Here is a 23,617-nt window from a genome sequence, read left to right on the forward strand (position 1 = left end):
TTTCGATAATCACTGTAAATGTCATTAACAAGACATCTCAGATTTAAAAAATAACATTTGTAAACATATTTTTATTACATATGTGACGCTTAAAATGTATGTCAATAGGAAAAAACACGAGAGTTTTGTGTTTAAGAAATTATTTATTTTATGCATTATTCACAATGTTATTTACATTGACAACTACAAAAAAGAAACATTACCTATGATCCAAATAACCTTGATATGTACACACGATAAAATGTATATGGTTACTAAATTTATTAAAAATAGAACAGAAATAAACATATTTTTACCAAATTTACGTATAGAAGAAGCATAAAACTTTTATTTTTGAGGACTCATCTTTCACCTCATAGTACATCAGTTATTGTACATAAGTGTTCCGTGACTACTAATTTTCGTCTTTGGCTGCCTTGAGCATATGAGTTATCATCTACACTTTTGAAAACTTATTTATATACTAAGGGTAATGTTTTTAAATTGGTTATTTAAAAATTCTACCTGCCGCAGTATGAAGTCTTATTCTATAATCTCCTTTTTTGTTACCGAACACTTCCTCATTTGCTTTACCTTAATTGCAGTCCTTTTTCTTTAATTCTGCGTCGTCTATTTGCGTAATGCGTTTTCCTTTCGTCACTTTCTTTGTTCTTCTGGCTTTTAAATACTTATAAAAAGATTTGTAATTCTGAAAAAGGGACGTACCAGGAGACTGTGTTTTGAGGTTCATTTATTTAAACATTCCATTATAAAATTACTAAATATGCTGTGACGTGCCAATAATACCTAATATTATGTATGTCGTTATTGATACAAACAACTTAACCACATAAAATTAGCTTGAGGCAGGGATTTTTCATTTAGTGGAGAATTACCCATGTATACTAGTGTCTAAAATTCTGGAAACTACAAAAATTTTAGTTTTGTTAGCAGCAGTCCTATTTGTCACACGACTTTACCCGCATTTGCAAGCTTATCTATAACTTTATTGCATCGTTTTATGCTTTTACATAATATTTCAAAAAATTGCTCAATGGTTATTATGAAAAAAATTAGTATTTGGTGGGATAACCTTTGTCTTTTAGCACATATTCGATACTGCGAGGCATGGAATTTACGAGACGAGGCAATCTTCTGGTGTAATAACTCTAAACCAGTTTTGAATAATGGCTTCTATCAGTTATCTCGTGTTAATTGGGTTTCGGCGTGATACTAACACTTTCAACCTTGACCATAGATTTTCTGTTGGATTTAGATGGGGACTATTCCTAGACCAAGGCAGGACAGTAATGTCATTGTTTCTCAAACATTCCATGGAAGTCTTAGCCGTATGACAGCGCGCTCCATCCTATGCATTGTTGAGCATCCCCTTCACACAAATCTCTGATACTCGGCAGCTACTTGGCTTGCAGTATTTCTTCCCGATATTGTTTTGCATTAATGTTGTCTATTGTCTCTATTAGTGCCAAACGTCCAACTCCGTTAGTGGTCATACAAGCCCATACCATGACACTCACAGTGCTTCAAAATAACCCTAGGAAACTGGGACAAAAAAATATGAGCAATTTTTAGGTCAGGCAGGTCAGTCCTTCTCCGGTCTGCTGAGGCTCTGCTCCTCTTCCAGTCTACTCTAGATTCTGAACCTGATTTTTGCTGCTGAACAATTCTGGTTTTATTTCTAAATGTAAGAATAGCTAGTCTCTGTTAAGACTAACTACAACCAACTACGAAAATCCAGACCAAAATGGATTGGAAGCAGAGGATCATTCACCTTCGAGGACCGACGAATAGGGTATGACGCAAGGATAGAGATGCCGACGAGACGACAGTTCTACGGAAAACTTTTGTTTTGTTTTCTTGTTATAAAAAGAGGAACGACTGGGTAAGATCCAAAACAAAAGTCGAGGACATAGCAACAAAAATTGCCAAACTTAAATGGAGCTTCGCGGGCCACACTGCTAGACAAAAAGACCAACGTTGGAATACTACAATACAACATTGGAGACCTTACGAAGGTAAACGACCCAGAGGAAGACCACAGACAAGATGGGTTGATGACAATAAAAGAATAGCCGGAACAAATTGGAAATATATTGCTCAGGATAGAGACCGATGGAAGGAGTTGGGAGAGGCCTATGTCCAAACATGGACGACAGAAGGCTAAGAAGAAGTTATAAAAAAGAAGTATTAAAAAAAGTTAAAAATAGTGATTTTACGTGATTTTTGCTATAAAATCAATGTTTAAACAATGACACCGTTATTTTAAACTGATACTTTTGACATACATCCATATTTTCATAAAAAAACAATTTTTTTCAAGGATTAGTTCTGAAACGAATTTATATTTTATTTTTTGTTTATTGAACTATTAGGATTGTGTTGAACTTTGTTGCTAGAAAATTGTTACCGCTTACAAACATCGTACTCGGCATTTCACAACTTTACTATACTGCTTCAATGTATTATGAATTAGTTCTCATTAAATACATACGTATAAACGACCAGATATAATAATTCAAAAACTGCATTTTTATAATAATAATATCCAGATAAATACATTATTTCTAAATTAAGTACTTTTCCTGTGAAGATATCGGGTATACATAATATCCCTCCTATATTGGATAAATTAAAATGAATACTATTTCTTTTTAAATATATTTCAAAACATGTAAAAAGTGGATACCTATAAAAATATTACATTAAAACTAAATAGCCAACATTTTTCAAAACAAAGTAGACAAATACATGATAAAGTTTTTTATAAAAAATTATCTAATTTATATCATACATATAAAGTTAGAACTAAAATTAAAAACAGATATTTTAGAATATATAAAGTATAACTTCAAATGAAAAACCAAAAAGATATTTCTTAAAGTAAAATATGTACGTTCCAATATATCTAATGCCATAAGGAAGTAAGTTTCATATTTTATTTCAAAGAATTAATCACTAAACACTGTAATTAGTGTCATAGGAGAAGTTATACAATGTAATGAAAATCATTCTCTTTCCACTGTCTGACAAACGGATAACACACTAGAAATAAGCAATACTTAAGAAAATGCACAAAGAAATTATTATTTATCTAAAATCTGAAACCTATAAGCTTCCCCGTGATATAGTGAAACTTTTGAGTAGTATTCTTACGATAGGTCACTAGAAAATGACACAACTCTAACTTGGAAGATAATTTATTTGAACTGAATCTGACAGTAGACATTTACATGTTATTTATGTTATTTCATAAACTGCAGTCTTACCGAAATGACCTATACTATAAATATATTCTTAAATACTGCAAGGCAGTTCCCTTCAAAAAATTATTGTTTAATATAATATAATATTTAAGTCCAATGACATATTTTTCTAAAAAAAAAAAAAATGTTTATAGTTTTTTAGCTGTTAAAAAAAAGAATCGTTTGATAAAAAACATTTCTGGTATTAAAAATCTGTAAAAGACGAATAATATACCGAGATTTGCAAATATGTAAACGTTCAATAAGATTTTTTATGATAGATATATGAAATAAAATATAATATATAAATATAAAGTAATAATTAGTTGAATTTAAAATTAATAAAAATCTTGATTCTTCATGATTCACTTTAACGGAAAATTTATAGGAAAAACTTATATAAAAAAGACCCTTATTTAATTTTATGGTGATTAAAAAGAGCGTTTTTTAAAACGTTTGTTCAACTGTGTTGCCGTATATAGTGCCAACTAGATTGGATTTTAATAACCAAAATAAAATAGTACTTTTATCTAAATAACCATGTTTTAAAATATTTGCATTGTAAATGTGCATTTAAGCATTGTAGTACTCGGAAAAACCGCACATGTAAAAATAATTAATAATTGCCAGTTTCACAGCCTTTTTTGAATAATAAAAAAACAATTACTGTGTCAATATTGAACTACTTTCATCATACATATACTGCTATTTTTGTAAAAAGCGTGTTATATTTCTTGTAAGTTTTAATTTCATTATTTTACTAGTAATCAAACTGCACAGAAATTATTAAAAATACAGCATTACTTCCATTTATGTGCCAAACCTATAAACTTGAACTTATTCTTATTTTCAGGTAAATTTTAATATCAATAATAATAATTTAAGCTGTAGGGTTTAAATCATTTATAATAAACAACATAAAGATTTGTATTTGGATTTTAAAAATACAATTTTGTACATAATAAATTTATTTTCATCCAATAAACAAATGAATTACGTTTTCATCGCTTTAAATCGGTAAAAATAATTTTGCAGTAACGTACATATTCAGCCTACATCACGAAATACCTTATTTAAGACTTGATTGCCTAAAATGTCTAAAATGATTTCCTTTTTAAGTATTAACGTGATTAAATTGATATAAAAGTAATATTGGAAGCAGCTTGAACATAAAAAATTCTGGCATAAATTGTATAATTCGATAAAGTAATTTTCCCGATTCTGTGAAGAACGAAGAACTGTAAATAAGGATAAAATCTACCAAAAATATAATATTGATTATAAAGATATTATGTGTATCAAATATGCTTAATTATATAATCAAATAATAATTAAAATTTAAATATAAAAAAATAAATCAAAAACATAATCAATAAAAATATGCTTAATTAATAAAATAAAATAAAGATAAAAATATAATCAAATATGCTTAATCGATTGATTACTGATCAAGGTGTAGTATGGTATTAATCATCAAAACTAGGAATGACTTACGAAAATTTGCCCGTCAGCGCGGAGAGCAGATGGAGAAAGTATTCAGAGAGAAAAAGAAGGCTCAACGTCTGGACTCGTCTACGTGATTATTAAACGTAGTTGACACGTAGATTTAGTTCTCTTACTAAGGTAACTTCCGGTAATTTTGCTGCGCATCAAGTGAGCGAGCCGATTGTACGATTTTCAACGTCATTTCGAGTTTTGACAAACTGTACCACTAGAAACAGTGTCATCTCGCATGCAACCAACAAGTATGAATGAGAAATTGTGAGAAACCAAAGTTTCGACATTGATGCCTTTTTATAAAATTGATGTGCGTTTTGTATCAGTTGGGTCTATATATTTGAAATTAAACAATTTATTACAAGGAAAAAACTATGAAATCGGCAAACTTAATACCGGTAATTTTAGAAGACGCTTAAATGCATATCTACAATTCACTTAATAAATAAATTGATTTAAAAGAAATAATACTAGGCTTAGAGAAGAAAACCATAGTTTTCATGTAATACAGATTTGTCTAATATTGCATCACTTGACGGATTGTCTTTGAATATTCACATTTGATAAAAAGTTCACGATTAACAATATGTACAGTAAAAAATGCAGATTAAGAGCTAGCAAGTGGTCTCAATTAATATACAGTTGTTAGGCGCAGCGGAACGTTGAGACCCGGACGCGCTGCAATACTTTTTAAAAATTTGTAATGGAAAGTTAAGATTTTTGCAGGAAATCGGCTTTGGTGAGTTGGAGACATTTGCCGTTCCTGCATCGACCGGCTAAAGTAATTTCTCGCCTACCGAACTAGATGTGCCTGAACTAAATGTCACGTCTTCGCCAGCCAGCAACTGTCAGTTATCATCTAACTCTACCATCACAAATTGTCTAAGTCTGTCTAAGTAGACTGAATACAACTCTACGTCGTTGTGGCCTGCACCCTACAACAAAGAACCACTTCATTAATAATTGTACGTGGATATTATTTTAGTAATACAGCTATTCTCAAATTGATTTACAGCACAAACTACATACTAATAATTATTAAATACAATTACAATGTATATTATTATACATTCATAGTAAAATAAACATAGTCGTTATTAAATGACAAGGTACGTATAAAATGAAAGAAAAACCAGAAAGAGAATTATCGGATGAACTGTTGAAAATAGAAGCAACTAATTGTTACATCAGCCCGCTCGCTACGCTACTGATCCCCATCTTAACTCCAATGTTTTGATATCATCTAACGTTCAGATGATTCCACACTGTTCGACGGCGCAAAATTCCAGCGAACTAACGTGACGAGGGGTCTACGCTCTACGCACCGCTTTCGAGATAATTTCAAGGTGTTCGAGCGACGCGGGTAAATTTCCAGAGCGACTGAAGCGCCTATATATTATAGAGATGAATTAAATTTTATGAGATATTTGAATAAAGATATTTATAGAGTGAAATAATATAAGAAAATAAAATTCGTAAAGGGAAAAGCGGTGAATTCATTGGTGATTTTGGTCTACGGAAGAGAAATGAAGGGGGAGAAAGATTAAAACTTTTTGTAGAGGAAGAAGAATTTGTAATACTAAATAACGTTCTTCAAACTACCACCAAGACGTTTGTATACTTGGTTCTCTCCGCAAGATCAACTAGGAAACATAATAAGGAATCAAATTGATTACATAATGGCGAACAAGATATACCGTAATGGATATCTATCTGTTAAAAGACACCCCGGTGCTGACATATCGTCGGATCATGTTACATATATTAATTGTAAGGCCTCACTTGGTGCACTTACTCCTCTTCCAGTTTTCTAAGCAAATAGTATATATCAGTCCCGTCTTAAGCTAGAATGGCTTGTCCGTTAGCGAAGTGTATCGTGTACAATATCTCGTCTTCGATTGGGAACAGTGTAGGTGCTATGTAGCAGCCTTGCTTTAGACCCTTACTCATAGAAATTTCTCTAGTTAATTTGTTTCCAGTTTTAATACTTATTGTTATATCTGTAAAACTGTTGTACCGCTTATACATATTTTTTGTTTATTCCTTGTTTTTCCCAGAGCATTAAATATTGTATGCCTTCGTCTGATCTATAGAGACTATATGAGTTGAAAGATTATGGGCTAAGTTTTTCTCAGAATTTTATAGCTGTTAAAATAATCTTGAATTCTTGAAAATTTAGTTATCAGTCCACCAAATCAGTCGATACTATCGATTAACTAATTTGAGCAGAGCAACCATTTTTCTACCAGTTACATTTTAAACACCAGTCACCTTGTACGCATAGTTAAAACTTTGTACAGTATTATAATTTGCAGTGTACACTAATAAAGTTAGCTAGCTTGATAAATAACCAACAATTTCTCAATACACGTTGTACACAAGGGAAACTCGGTAAAAGTTAGAGCCTTGTTTAGTAATGTATTGTAATTGTATATACCAATTGTATTAACTTTATCATTGTTATGTCAGATTCACATGAATTTTAGAACATGGAATATTTTCTTCGAAATATGGGAAAATATATTTGATAATAGCGATCGATACTTTTAACATTTTATATTTCAAGGCTATAGATGTAATATTAATATATAGGACAAATTTAAAAGAACAGAGTTTTATTATACAAAAAGTATATATATATATATATATATATATATATATATATATATATATATATATATATATATATATATATATATATTGTGCGAATTAATGGAATCATTGGGACATTTTGCAATATTCACAGTTGGCAACATACTTTCCACACATTTACAACTGACCATGCATTGAAAACATAACCTTCCTTTTCTCTGCCTTTTATTTGAGGACGCTTTAGGACATTTCCCACTAAGTTTGTGTTATTTTTGGTAATTACTGAGTTTGTTTCGTTTAATTCCATCATGGATATTACGCATAGGAAGCGTGAAAAGATATCACCTTAAGTGAACACACAAATATGTCACAAAGAGAAATCGCAAGAACGTGATTTTGAAGCGTAAACGAGAAACGGGACCAATGGATTTAAAAAATATGGAAACTAGGAAAATGCGAAAGAAAGAAAAAAAAAACAACACCAGCAGGTGAAAGATTTTTACTTCGAAAGAGCAAATTGGACACAAGAAAAACAATCCAAGAGCTCCAACAAGATCTAGCAGCATCAGATGTAGTGATTCATGACTTATTTGGTCGGAAAAGACTTTTGGAGAATGGTAGAAGGGAAGTGCGTCCACAGAAAAACTGAATGAATGAAAAAACAAAGGCTATTGTGGGCCAAAAATACTCTAATTGGACTATTTACAGATGAAACTCACTTTATAGTTCAGGGACAGCGGTCGAAATTCGTTGAAAACCGTAAATATTGATCAAACCGTAAAACATCCAGTCAAAAAAATGTTTTGGGGATGTTTTCATACGTGAAGGTTGGATCTTTGGTACCAATCAAAGGCATCATGAACAGCCAAAAATACAAATCCATGTTGGAACAGCGTTTGGACACAGAATGCCAAAAATGTCAGCCCCAATGAGGAGCGATTCTTCAAAAGGACTCTGCTCCCTGTCACAAGTCAAAGCAAATGATTGAATTTTTCAAAAATAAGAAGATTAATGTTTTAGATTAGCCCGGTAATTTGCCAGACCTCAACCCCATTTAAAATTTATGGGCCATTTGTAAAGCTAGACTATGCAAAATCGACTGTACTACAAAAATAAAAATGATAGGTCATTCAGGTTTGCCAAGTATCAACTATCAGAAGCTCATATAATCTATGCCAAAACGGGTAAAATCAGTAATTGCAGCCAAAGGGCATATTTCCTACTAAATGATCTAGGTTTAGCTTTATAGTTTTGTCAAAATATAATATTTTTCTAAATAAACTATTTTTTCATTAAAACAGCCTATGATTCGCACAGTACTGTATATCAAAAAATACTGTAATGGCCAAAATTATTGGGCAGATGGCTCAAATAAAAGACTATGGCGTGTTTCAGACATGCGATGCAGTGTACGAAGGATAGGGCCATGCAAACTTAATGAGAATTTTCTTGACAACGTTGCCGCTCTTTACGGCAGTAACCGTATGACCAACATACAAACAGAGATTCTCAACAATTCCGTCACAACATTAGATTTCTAGTATATATTAAAGAAATGGAATTTTAGTAATTACATGGATAGTAAATACTCGCTCTCACTACGTATTACACGCACATAACCGCATACATAGCAAAGTAGTTTTTAAACTCAGTTATTTAAAGACAAATATTTCTTCAACATCGAGCTGTACCTTGCTTTGACAAAGATTAATTAATCTTATATAATCAAACAATACAGAAGTTTTGGTTTTCTGCTTATGTTAAAGGGAAATAACCATTTCACAACAGGATTATTATATTCCTGCATTTGTAATGAATATATTTTCAGAACAGTCTTGAAAATATTTACAAAATTGGAGGATTTTCTGTAATTGTTATCGGTAACTACGCATAAAAGAAAGGTTTCAGAAGCAACAGCAATACCTTGTCGTATGAAAACCGAATATTTTCGAAAACTCAGTCGCGGATGTACGCGGTCTACTGCCGAAGATCCTTTAATAAATGTGAGGTCGTACTTTGAGTAATATTTCAGAAATTCGCCCATCTTCCATGCTTATACTAGCAATATGCTGCAACACATTATAAAAGGTATGTTATATTAATTATTTTTTGGAATAGAATATCATCGTTTTACAATCACATTTTGTCGTTGTAAAATAAGCATTAACATAATTTTTACTGATATAAAAGAAGACAACTATCTCAGATTATAAATGCCCATGCCCACATTTCGGCGCAATACAATAAAGAGTACTTTCTAGACGTACTATGTATTTACATCAGTTTAAGAGGTACTAATAGTATCCTAATTGAGTTAGCAGAGGACGAATTCGTAAATGCTTTATTTCGTGCTATACTAAAATCACAATCAAGATGCACTAGAAATAAACAAACCAAGACAAGTTAAATGTTACAAGGAGCACTCTCAAATAATGATTAAGAAAGTTTATGAATTGTAAATCATGATTCGGAAGTGTTCTTCGTAACATTTAAGTGTATATAGTAATCCACTTACCTCTACCCAGAGTGGCTCAACGGCTTTAGGGCATTTTTCAAAAATTGTAAGCCCATGAGAAAAGTCTATAACCTCATCTTCAGTCCCGTGAATGATTAGTGTAGGTGACATAACTTTTGGAACTTTGTCAATACTGTAACAAATATAAATTATATTAAGCTTTAAATGAATATATGTACATACATAATTATTATGATTATATGCAGCGTTAGAACTTCCAAAAATGAACATCTTGCAATGTCGCAAATATTCAATTATTATTCGATTAAGACTAGATATAGAACATTTTTAGTAGGTACGATAGTTTTTGAAACAATTTTCTTGTGGAATATTTAACATATATATTTTTTAGTTGGGATTAAACCGCAATTAATTGTAATGAACATTATATTTTTTTTTTCTTTTAAAGTTTCCAATCCTGAAATCGTTTTAAAAAAATTCTGAAATAAAAATTGTAAAAATTATCTTTAGCCTAAAACTGTATGATTGGCGATAGGAGAGAATACAAATTTGACAGTTGACGTCTCCCAAGCCAATCGTCCTCTGCACCATTCAAGACGATTACAGTCCATCCGCTGGATTTTTGCACCAAGTATGACATTATTCACGAATTATTTTGTACGTTTCTTTCCTACTAACAGAAACTAAATCGATTCATTTAAGGCGTCTGTCAATAGAAAGCCATAGGACGATAGTCGGTGATTGATTCACCTACTGGTAGTTTTAAGTTTGGTTTTGACAGCGTTTGTAGTGTGTTTATAAATTATTTTTGTGTCTTCAAATGATCAAAAGGTTGCCAATGTGAGTCCATAATACCAGTATATGGGAAATGAGTCAATATTCACAATCTTAAGTAGTTTTTATTATTTAATGATGGTCAATTTTGGGCTACTGGTTTTAAGGCTTACAATATTTGCACCATCATCAGACCCTAGTATGTTAGTCTTATTTATATTAAAAACTTTAAGCTAAAACAACATAAAACAAACACTGAACAACTGAAACACAATAAAATTATACTAAATAACAGCAAATTAAGCAAGCAGCTATAACATTAATTGAGAGCAATATTGACAAAGTAAATATTATTTTGAGACGTTAGTGCCATTGTGTTTAACCAGTACAACAGAGTGATATGAAATATTTTTTATTTTTAGAGTTTTTATTTTTAGAGTATACCTGGTAAACCATTGAATTCTCAAGCACAACAATTTGTGTTAAATGTGTTGGAGTATTTCGAATTAGAAAAAATGAATAGAGTGCCTTTGGAGCCATTTTCGTCTTTCGTTTGTTTACCAAAATAAATATCATTGAAGAATTCTTTATTTAAGAGAGTAGCTGCTGCATTAAAAATATCACGACGGACAGTATGTACAATTATAAAAAGGAAAGTAGACAATCATATTCTTTAAAAGCCAGGCGAAAGTAGGTGTCGTCCGAAAAACAAGACAACCGATCTATCTGAGGGATCTAAATTAGTACTACGGAATACAGTATACGACACGTACCAATCAAGTAAGTGCCAACTTCTTCTAACAAACTACGAAAGTAGTTTAAGAAAATTTGTGCCTGAATACATTGATTGATATTACTAAGTCAATTTTCTTGTGAGTTTTGTAATGTGAAATAATTTATAGTTTTATAAAAACAAAGTATTTATTTTCTTTACATTGAACTAGTTAGAACAGTGGGATTTATTCTCTACTTATCTGTTTTTTTTTTTCAGGGAAACGTGTTACTCTGCAAAGTATAAGTAATGAATTAAGCGATAAAGAAGTTATATTTATTGGCAAAACATTGTTAGCATTTTGTGAAAAGAATTAGGATGTAAATACGAAAAGGACAATAAAAAAAGCGCATTAATTGAGCGCACCAGTATTGCTGCTTTAAGATCCAAGTTTCTCTGTAAATATATGGAAAATCTTAATAGTATGCATCTCAGAGACTTTTTTGGTCGAAACGTGGATTAATTCAAAAGGAAATAAAGTAATTTCATAACAAGACAACAGTTTTAAAAGTTGTAAGTAGTAAACCAGAAGGGTATAATGGTAAACGTTTTATAATTGTTCACGTTGGTTCATATCGTAATAAATCATAAAAAGTAACTTAAAAAGATTCCAATTTAGATTTTTTAATAGCTTTGGAAAAATATTCATAAGCGGTAGTAATTTTGATGCTAAACACAGCCATTGGAGGCGTAGGCGTAACAGTTAATTTTTGAACAATACTAGTTCTTTATCACAACTTTTGCTCAAAATCCAGCTTATTATAGATAGGTGTTGTAGATAAACATTTTAACCTCGAGTTTAATACTCGTTTCTAAAGTATATTTCACGAATTTACGACTGTTTTAGATTATCGCTAGGCACTCGATAACCAATGGCCCACTCTACTGTACAACATAAGTACGAAAGTAAATTGCTCTAGTAATTAAAATATGAAACAAGTTTCTAAATTGAATTTAAAAAAATCACTTTATAATCTTTTTTACAGTATTAATAAAAAGTTATTTACAAGAAATACTTTTAATAAAATTTGCGCACTCCACATTTTACGCAGAAATGATTGTTGTCTAGCAACTTTACCTTTTTTGCTCAACAGTAAAGAAAGTTTCGTGTTAACTAACAAGGTTATGAAGAGATTTAGATTTTTGAAACATATTTTTATTTTATATTTATCTGCGAAGTATTTGTTACAACCAGATTAGTTATTACCTAGAACTTAACGTGGTTCTAATCAGTGAGCTTTGAGAGATTAACATAAGCGTAGATATTTACTGAATCCCTCATGCCTGTACTTGAGTTTTTGACCAATTAGAGAACTGATACTTTACTTTAGCGATACTCCTATACCGGTTGCAAATTAATGGTACCCTAATAAGTTTGGCGTAGTGTACTTGTGATTAGAAAGAGTTTGTTTGTGTATTGACAGCGAAAATGAGGAGACATGTTTTAAATATAAATCAAGTAATATTTAATTTAATTTATAAAGCTTATTTTACTATTAAAAAAGTCACTGGATGCCCTTTCGAGACCAGTTCAATCCGTACATAAACGTGTGTGTGATACATTGTGCTTTAGTAAGACAAAACTAGGTCAGAGCAAGTTTAAATAATGAAGTAGAGGTTGCACAATAAAAATCTAGACCACACCCTAAGACTAAAATCTTCCTGATGGTTGTAAGTTTGAAATTCGGGACATTATGTATAAAATGCGTGAAAAGAAAGAACATGTGTTTGTAGAGACGGTGTTAAAAAAATAAAAGGCAGAAATATAAAGTATACAGTACTAAGGCGAATCTATGGAGCAGTGAATTACAATGGAGTGTGGAGAAGACGATACTACTTCGAACTTTACAGAATATACCAGGATATCGTAAAACATATTAAGATAGGACGTCTGAGATAAATAGGGCATGTAATGCGGATGGAACAAAATGACCTAGCTAGAAAAACGCTCCTTGATAGACCATTGGTCAGAGAAGAAGAGGAAAACCCAGAACAAGGTTTCTTGATAACATCGATGAATTACCCTGTAAGGTAATATGTTTTCATTTTCTCATTAAGACAAATTTTGAGTGGTGTCATTATTTTATCAGTAAATACTTACCACTACTCTTTAGAAACAATAAAAAATTTTATTTCTCTAAATAAATGTAAAATACATTATCATTTAAAACCGTACTTTTGTTTGTCTTCGACAGTGCTTCAAATATTGGGAAAATTTGATGTTAACTTTGTCAACACAGCGGACCATTTAAGTCAAAGCTTTCACCCCTAATTAAAAATAGTTCTAAATTCGTAAAATGTTCTATTTATACCAAAAGCTACACTAAATCTAACCAAGTTCATCTTGGTTTTAAAGGCATAAAATGTGTGTGTTTGTTTATATTTTATTGACTAGAATGGGCATGGAAATGGATCGGGAATAAAGGTAAATTGATCAAGATTATCTTTCTGACGGTATTTTGCAAACAAAAGTACGACTTGAAATCCGTTCTCTGGAAAGAAACAGCAATTTTTGTGTAATAATGATTTAATCAAACGCCTAGATTTTTAATTGATATGACCACAATATTAATGGATCTCACTTACTAACAGCTGCATATGTTTCCTAATCATGCTGCATGATCAGTATATTTGTTAACTTTAGTATTCATTGCCATGATAATTTTACGAGAGATATCCCGTTGGATCTTTAACGCAGTGATTTTTTCTTGCCATATGCGTTGCATAAGAGAGTTGGATGTTTTATGATGACCAGTTATCTAGAAGCATCTCCCGATCAATGAGAACTTTGTTTTATAATAATTAACATAATTGCTACACTAAAAACAGGAAAAAACAATAAAATGTTTTAAAACTTTTCAATAAAAAATCGTTTAGAAGAACTCCAATGAATACAGGATAGGAAAGAGAAAAAATATTTTTCTTTCTACCTATAGACCAAACGGTATCTGTTTTGGGTTGGGTAAATTGTATACAATCCTAGTTTTTTGCTTTAATCGCTTTGAAATATTATAAGTAATTCTAATTTAACGATGCGTACACTTCAAAAGATGAGCTTAATTTTATATTAAACAATTTGTGAAAAAAAAAATAAGAAAAATTCAATGTTTTTCCTCCTTTTTGTTGCTATATCTCGGCAGCTATACATTATAGAAAAATTTTGTAACGACAAAAATGTTCCACAATTAAATTTCCTATAAGATAAAATTGATTGCAAATTGAAAAACATAATAATTATTATTATAAAATTAGCAAAAACAATTTAAAAAGGGTCAAAAATCAATGTTTTTTCAAAAAACTTTATATTATTCATGTATAACGAACTTATATATGAAAGTTTATTTACGTATAATATAGTATTTAAGCTGTCAAATAAAAGTTGAATCATTGAAATTATTTCAATGGGAGAACCTAGGGATTTTTTAAACAACTGTACAATTATTACGCTAATAAACAAATACAATATCTTTTTCAATTTTCAATTAACATTTCCTTTTCTAAACGTATGTCCAAAGTTCAGCAAAAGACCTGTATTTTAAGAGAAAAAACATTAAGATTGGTCAAATAGTTCCAAAGTTATGATCGAAAATGATAACAAGTAATCGATCCGGGATTTATTAAATCATTTTTTTATTGAAGTTTATTTATAAACTTAATATTTAATTAAAACTAATATTTACAGGTAAATAAATTTAGATTAATTGATAAAAAAATACTACAGTTAACATTGATATTGTAACCTTAATGAACGAAAAAAAAAACGAAAAATTACGTAATTTCGCAAGTGAGCATTCAATTTTTTATACGTAAAAATATGGAAAATAATTAATTATAGTCTATTAAAAGTGTAATATTTGAATGGATAAGCTCACTGGACCCCAGTTTTAAAAAATGATCACAATTGGTCTACTAAAAGCTGAGATAATTGAAATTGCGTCGCTATTTTGAACTCCCAATTTCATTTTTGAGCATATTAACCCAAATATTCAATGTATCTAGGGATGGAACGTGAATTTTCGTCGTAAAATAATGTTCCAACTCTGAAAAGACTTAAAATTAAAGATCGGTAGTTTCTGTAAAAAAATATTTTTTCTTTAATTTAAATAAACAAAGTGTCCCAAAATCTTTCTTAAAACTTATCTAAAAAGTGGTAAAGATATATTGTTGGGTACAAGCTGTTATCAGCTTTGTAACCCTGTATGTTCAATCTGCTTCTAATCTAATTAGTATTCCCCATTGTAAATCATCGATCGAAAATCGCCTTCATGCATAGTTAACAAACAAACAATCATTGCAATATTATTCTTTATTTACAGCAAATTGATATATGTATTGTTTCCACTTCTCTATAATTTACAGATTATACGTAACATTTCTAGAGGCGTGTTCTAAAAATATCTTAATGTTATCTTTTTTTAATAAAAATAGAGCATTTAAAGTGTTTAATAGTATTAAAGCGAAGCTTCTATACTGGCATTGTATTACTTTTTTTCTCTACAGTCAAATGCTTGAGGTGAGCGTCACGGAACTATCGCCACAATATGGCGTCGTCACGGGTAGCGTCATAGAATAGCGGTTCTTGACATCGATTCACAACTCTCGATCTTTGTTGGTTTATGATGGAGATCACAAACCAATTATTTTTGTGTGCAAAGAACTTAACCCAAAAGAAGAAGGTTTTTCCTTACTAAATACCAATTATAGACAGTAATAGTAGTCTACGAACATATATTTGAACCTTGTGAATTAAGTCTGTCATTTTAAAATGGTTCATTTAAAATATTTCGAGTAAATCTAATTGTTTTTATGTCAAATTTTAAAGTTACGGTTGAATCCCTGATTTTCTGTAATTACATGGTTGGCACATGTTCAGTTATCCGTTATTGCAATTTCTTCCTGTTTATCCTATATACTTCCGAACTTCAGCTTTTACCATCCTTATATTTATTATTAGCTGTAGATTTTTCCTCTTTCTTCAAAAAGAGAATTAGCTTATATGTAGAGACCGACCGATTAATCGGCTTCGGCTTCGGCCACCTTCGGCAAAAACAAAGCCGAAGGTTTCGCCGAAGGTGGAATAATAAAATGCTCTGTCAGTATACTATACGATAGAAATGAGATAATCTCTGAACAATATGCTTCGGCGAGTTTTTGATAATTTAAATAATATTTACACCCTATGTTATACCCTTAACTAAAACGTTTTACAAACTTTCAGGTCAGGTAGTAGGGAGGATATAAATTTAACAATAGGCCAAGATGTCTCAAAGATCATCATTTGAATATTTCTCACGTAGTAAAATTCTGATAATAATAATCTTATTGTATTTGTTAAAACTCACGATTACTGGTGTTTTGACTAGATACCTAAATGGCAAAACATCGACTATTGACTATGAATGTTTTTTAATGTTATTTATTTTTATTATCGCTTCTATTACCAAATAATGTATAAATGTTTGACTTTTTTATCTCATAATTTCATATTTTTGTTTACCACTATCAGGTAATAAAAATATAATGCACATTATTTAAATTTTTAACATATAATAGGTATATTTTTAGTCACCTTCGGCTTCGGCTTCGGCCGAAGGTATCCTACAGGCCGAACTTCGGCATCGGCTTCGGATTCGGCCAAAAAAATCACATTCGGTCGGTCTCTACTTATAGGTTGACGACTCATGATGGTCTTTTTGTTTTGTGTATTATGATATATGAAACATCGTTTTTTGGATATTCTTATATTAAGTAAGTTGTCTATTACTAGCAGATGTGTATCACCAGCGTACCTGATGTTGTCTATGCTGGTTTCGTTGATCTTGATTCCTTCTACTTTGGACCTCGTTTAATGCTTTTATGAACAGCATAGATAAGATGCAACTCTGTCGCACTCCTCGTCGAATTCGTATATCTTCGGATGGTGTGTGCTCTATTTCAATTGTTGCCGTTTGGTGCCAATATAGTTCTGAAATAATTGGTAAGTCTTGTTCGTCAATTCCAGTTGGTCTCAGAATTTCGATCAAATTGTGACGGTTAACGCAAATGATTTTCGATAATCTATAAAACATGTATATAGATCTACATTTGTGTCTCTGCGTTCATTCTATATTGTTACTATTAACCATAATTGTCATGTAATTCAAAGGATTTTACACCTATTTTCGTAGCTACTTTCAACTACAGTACGGTCGGTTTCAACATGACGAACATCGGTTTTTACTTTCCTTGCCCACCTACATATTATTTAGTTTTGTTAGTGCTTTCATACCACGATGGCTCCACGTAAACAGGTGACTTTAACTCGAAAAAGTTGATACAGCAAGAAACTAGCTACAGTTTCATGTCAAAACAGTTGGTTATTGGCAAATCTAGCATTATGTATATTAAGAATAATAAAGAAAAGATCGAAAAGTTCGTAAGCGAAACAGAAAGCGGTCCAGGGAAGAGAAAAACCATCAAATCCCCCCAAATATCCGAAGGTAGAAAGTGCGATGTTCATGTAGTTCCTACAACAGCGGAGAAACCATATTCCGGTAAGTGGTGAAATGTTTTGTGAAAAAGCTCGTCATTTACATCGTGAAATGTCACCAAATCACTAGGCTTTTAGCACATGTAAGGGTTGGTTGGACAACTTCAAACGACGTCATTGAGTTAGACATCTTAAAATTACTAGTAAGAAACTTTCGAGTAATGCCGACGGCATCGAACCATTCCAAACTGCATTTAAAGAACTTTAGAATAAAAACAATTTGACACTTAAGCAAATTTACAATGCAGATGAAAGTGAGTTATTTTGGCGCATGTTACCAGACCACACATTGGTGTCATCTCAAAAAAGAACGCTCCTGGTCGAAAAATTATGAAAAAAAGAATCACCTTTATGCCTTGTGCAAATGCTTCAGGAACTCACAAACTTCGTTTGCTTGTTGTGGGAACGGCTAACAAGCCTCGTGCATTCAAATCGGTTGATCTTCCCGTGTGGTATCGAGGACAAAAAAGTGCATTGGTGACAAGATTGTTCTTGGATTAGTTCAAAACTGAATTCGTCCCTGGGGAGGCAGTGTTGCTGCTGGACAACTGCCCTGGTCATAGATCCACTGATGAACTTCGTAGTGAAGATGGTAAAATTTTTACCATGTTCTTACCACCCAACGCGACAGCTATGATTCAACCAATCGACCAGAATGTCATCCATAACACAAAACTGCGCTATCGCAAAGCTTTACTCTCCAACATTCTTGCTGACGAGCAAAGTGGAACGGATCTGGTAGTAGCTTTGAACAAAGTTAATCTTAAGGACGTCGTTTCCAATTTGGTAAATTGTTGGTCATCAATTTCACAACGTTTGATTCAACTTTTTTGGAAAAACTTGAGCCCAAACTTAGTGGCTGTTGACGCCTCTTCATCCAACGAAAAAGACATAATTTTAAGGCCCCTTGTCGGTCAGCTTGGTCAACACAACACGACAATAATTACTGAATCTGGAGTTCGAGATTGGGTATCAGGTGGCTGTGACAAAGAAATTGCTCACCCAAGAAATGCTCACAGATGAAGAAATTGTAAGGGCCATTCAAAATGAAGAAACGGAAGAGGAGGATGTCGATAATGAACCACCTGCTTCTAAAACTTCTGCTGCTGAAGCTATTAAAGCCTTGAACACGGTCATCAGTTGGGCAGAAGACAACCTCAACAGCAGCGATGAGATCATGATGCTGAGGCGTATAAGAGACAGAGCGTTTGATCAGCACGTCGAGACTGGCGTTCAGAAAAAAATTACAGATTTTTACTGCTTCCCATTGAAATTTATATAGACAATATGTATTTATTAAATATATTTTACTTATATATATTTATATAATATAATATTTTAACATACATAAAGCATTTTTAGTCATTTTCATTGTGTTTTGCAGTTTTTCTTCTCCCAATAAAAAAGTCATAGGTAATCCGAACGATGCGATCATCCGAACAATCCGTTTCACCGATTCCGTTCGGATTAACGCGACCGTACTGTACTTTTAAAATGTTTCACTGGTGATGGTCCGACTACCAAAAACGTTTGAAGAATTATAATTCTTTTGGATAAATTTGAAACATTTTTAATAAAATATACCACTATACACCAAAAGTCTTAAGTTTTTTTTTAAATAATTATATATCTATAACCAAACGTTATAGATGTATAAAGTTATGCATGTCATTTCATTCAGTGAAATTAGTAATATATTGGTGGTAACTACCGACTCGTATTGTTAAGTAATTTCACAGCTTGCTCTAATTACAATTTTTCCAGGGTTCTATATTACTTTATGTGTATATGCGTATATACTTACATACTTATCCCCTAAATATTTTGATAAACAGAAAGAGGATTAGAAAACTCAATATCACGTAATCCTATGCATAAACAAAGATAAAAATAAATTAAAAATAATAAATTATGGTAAAAAATTATCAAATATTACAAGTGTTGTGTTGTGTGTTGTGATTCGAAATGAATAATTATTTATAAAATTGATATTGATGAAATGATTTAGAAGATAATCATTAATTAAATATTTCTTATAAGAACAGTAATCAAATATTAATATTTTAATTATTGTTAAGATTATTTTTAATGTTCGATAATTATCCATTTATAGAAAAATTTTCGGAGCCTTTAGAAGCTCTGGCCTAAAAAATAGGTGTCAGTATAAACTTGGAATTCCTACTGCAAACGTAAAAGAGAAAGGAAAAAACTTAACAGAAGGTAAAACAAACTAAAAATATTATTAAAAGAAATAACGTATGTAAGCTACAAATTACTACAAGAATCAAAATTCAGAGAAATAAAAATTGTTTAAATGAATGATATATATTTTTCAAAAATAAAATAAATATATTAGAAAGAAAGTGATGACATTTAATCAATTATCCATAGATTATGCTTGATAAGTTCAAAGGCAAAATGGTGAAACAAAAATATTGAATATACACGCACTCAGAAAGTTGTAAATGAAGATAAGGTGAGTTTAATTAAAAATTAGAAAGATATGTTTTTTATTATAAGTTTTACAAGAAGGCGGTCTATAACAGATGCAGTATTCATAATAAAACAAATAAAAGAAAAAGCTATAGAGTTCGGCATGCCAGCGTATATTTGCTTCATTGATCTGACGAAGGCGTTTGACAGGGTTCGCCTGGGAGACATTCTAAATATATTAATAGAAAATAAAACGCCGACCAACATTTTAGATTTAAAAATAAAAATAATCTTAAAAATAATTTCTTATATTTGTATTTTGAGAACAATTTCCGAAGTGGACATCGAAACTCCAACTATAAAGTATTATGAACTAAAATTGTGCTTTATTAAGACAAAATGGTTAGTTAATGTAAAAATGCCAAAGTTTTAGAACCACACTGTAGGATATGAAATTGTAACTTTAAGGTCTAGATGTGCAACGAGCCTGAACTAAATAAATAATAAAACTTCGAGTAATGTCGTAATAAATCGATAAAACTTAATGTATTATAGTTGGGAATTAAGGTTTCACCACTTTTTATAGGATTTCAAACAAATAGTTCAGTTCGAGGGATTAATTTTTAAGGTTGTAGCGTGATTAGGGTCAAGAGTTTGTAAGGAAAATCGTATATTATAAACATTTACGAAAGGGTTTGAATGGAATTTATATAAACTCATCGTATTTTTTATATAGAAACAAAAAAGGTTTAAAACTTACTTGGACAGAAGCAAGGTATCTGTCATGTTCATTTAAAAGAGTTATTGCTACAAACAAAATGATAACACGACTTTTAGATCAGCTTTCTATGAAAAAATCATCGATCTCGCGTAAAAATCGTTTGAAGGTTCTAAACGGTTCATGAGGGTTAGCTGATGACAAATCTGTGAAGACATACAGCTGATTTAATCACAAAAAAAATGAAAAAAATCATTTTTTGCCTATAAAACGTTTCTTATAGATTTTAGAGAAAAATGGTTCAAATAAAAGTTGTAGATCTTAAAAAGTTCTTTACGTTCTAAATTAAAATACACAAACAATTAACCAATATAATTGCAAAAAACGAAAAAACCCTTATTTTTGCAGTAATTTATAAATGATAACTTTATTTTTTTGCATAATGACATGTAATGTAATTACTGGAATTGTGACAATTAATGAGGTATAAGATAATTTTTTTATTCCAGGGAGCAACTATTTAAACTGTAATAGCCCAAACAGTGACTCTAGCACAAATTATTTATAAGTCAACAATTAAAAATTAATTTTTTAAAAATATTAATATATTTTTTAAAAATTAATTTTTTTTAAAAACATGAAAATTTGATATCTTATGAAGAGAATCAAACCAAAAAAATCCATTCTAAGTGTTAACGAAGCACCTGTACAGCCATTTGAAAACGACCTTTTTTCTCTCAAATGGGATAAATAAATAGAATTGTTTAAAAACTACTCGATCGATCGGGATCATATTTATCAAATATAGTAAATACATAAAAACTCACTTTGTGTAATGTCTTTTAAATGTTTTTATTGTTTATTTTAATAATTATAAACAATTTAAAAAATGCATATTTTGGGGTTCAATTTGCAACAACTTTTTTGTCTTTTCGTCTGTTGAACATTTTCATCTAGAATGCGTAGTTTATCCACAGAATTGAAATGAATAATAAAAGTCGCTTTTTTGCTTAAATGTTAGTAAAAAACCATGACGCAGGAAAAATTTCGACTCACGAGATGGTACGTCTTTTCTAATGACTTCTCGCAGATATTCCAGTTGAAAAATAGCGCCCAGTGGTTTTCAATTTTTCAAGAGCTTTGTCGGCTTCGCTTCATGGGGTACAACCATGTACCAGTGAATAAAATAGTTTTAAAGCTTCCAGATGGTGCAGCATATATTATGTTAAAAGCTGCTGTTAATTTAAAGATTTTTATCAAAACTTAAATAATTGCACTTGTGTAGGCCACGGGATAAATAGAATTGCCGAAGAAGAAAGAAATCTGTTTCCGTTGGTGTATGTTTTTATAAATTTTATGAAAAAAGTGAGGGTGCAGATTTATAAAGAAAGACTTTCCGGTGGCACCAAACCCAGTAATTACAAGGTGGTAAACTTTGATTGAAGCAGTTTTTGTTGCTTTGAATACTGCAATGAAATGTCAAATAAGTAATGTCAGAATTTGATGAAGAAGCAAAAAAAAATATTAAACAATCCGAAATTGAAACAGCAACTAGCATATATCAATAACAATTATAAATTAGTAGTTACCACAATTACCTTGTTAGAATGACAAGAGGTAAATTTGTGTGAGTCAGTCAAATTATAGTTTATTTTTATGAACGAGAGAGTAATTAGCATAATTTTAACTGGTAGCTCCGACCACTCCATGGGCGTGCTCAAGATTAATTGAAAAATTACTTTGAATAATTGTAAAAAATAAATGAATTATTTCAGTGTTATAAAGTGTTATGTGTATGTAAACAAAAGTGACTTCTTTTATCACACACTATATTAGAACTGACTGGCCTACATTAAAAAGAGTTTTAAGGGCAAAGAGAAAAAGAGTTTTTAAAACCGTCTAAGGTATGTTAAATAGATGAATAAAAATATTAATATAAAACTTACAGCTACTTGTTACAAATCCAAATCAGATTCAGAAGATGAACTTTTAGAACCAAGATTTATAATAACTGCCTCGATCATTTTATCAGTAATATTGTCCAGCTTCCACATTTTTTCCTCTTCTTTAATAGTGTGATTTACTGCCTTTTCCCAGTTTTCAGGTTTTACATTATTTACAGCCTCCAAAAACAACTGTTTAACATCATGAATTTTAAAAGTGGTATTTTTTCTTGAAACTTCACTCTTTATCTGTGCCCATACCAGTTCAATCGGGTTTAATTCACAATGATATGGTGGGGATCTAAGTCCACCTGGAATCGTGGAATCTAAATTCCACGATTTTTGGCAATTTCATCAATTTCGTATTTTTTAAATTTTTCTTTATGAAGGGCACACAACGAATAAAGTTCCTTTCTTATAGATCCGGGATGGTACGTAATATTTTTTGAACTCAGCCAATTCTGCAAGTCTTTTTTTAACCACTTGGTTGTGGGCAGTCCTTCTATAAGTCTGGAGTGATAACTTGCATTATCCATTACTATTACACAGTTCTTAGGAAGAAGATCTATCATTTGTTCGAACCATTCTTGAAAGACATCAGCGTTCATGTCTTCATGGTAGTCACCGGTACGAGTTGATTC

The 23,617-nt window shown here is 31.1% G+C and overlaps 1 protein-coding gene across 1 annotated transcript in view; it reads right to left on the minus strand.

Annotated features, from left to right (window-relative positions):
- Positions 1-3,181: 3,181 nt before the first annotated feature.
- Positions 3,182-23,617, minus strand: part of LOC140451803 (alpha/beta hydrolase domain-containing protein 17B) — a 41,631-nt gene continuing 21,195 nt past the window's right edge. Inside the window, exons 2-3 of the mRNA XM_072545665.1 lie at positions 9,847-9,979; positions 3,182-5,674 (exon numbers count right to left, since the gene is read on the minus strand). Of these exons, the coding sequence (XP_072401766.1) occupies positions 5,588-5,674; positions 9,847-9,979 (220 nt within the window). The 3' untranslated portion in view covers positions 3,182-5,587. The remainder of the gene's footprint in view (positions 5,675-9,846; positions 9,980-23,617) is intronic.

Source organism: Diabrotica undecimpunctata, chromosome 10, assembly GCF_040954645.1.
Source record: "Diabrotica undecimpunctata isolate CICGRU chromosome 10, icDiaUnde3, whole genome shotgun sequence".
In the NCBI taxonomy this organism is placed as follows: domain Eukaryota; kingdom Metazoa; phylum Arthropoda; class Insecta; order Coleoptera; family Chrysomelidae; genus Diabrotica; species Diabrotica undecimpunctata.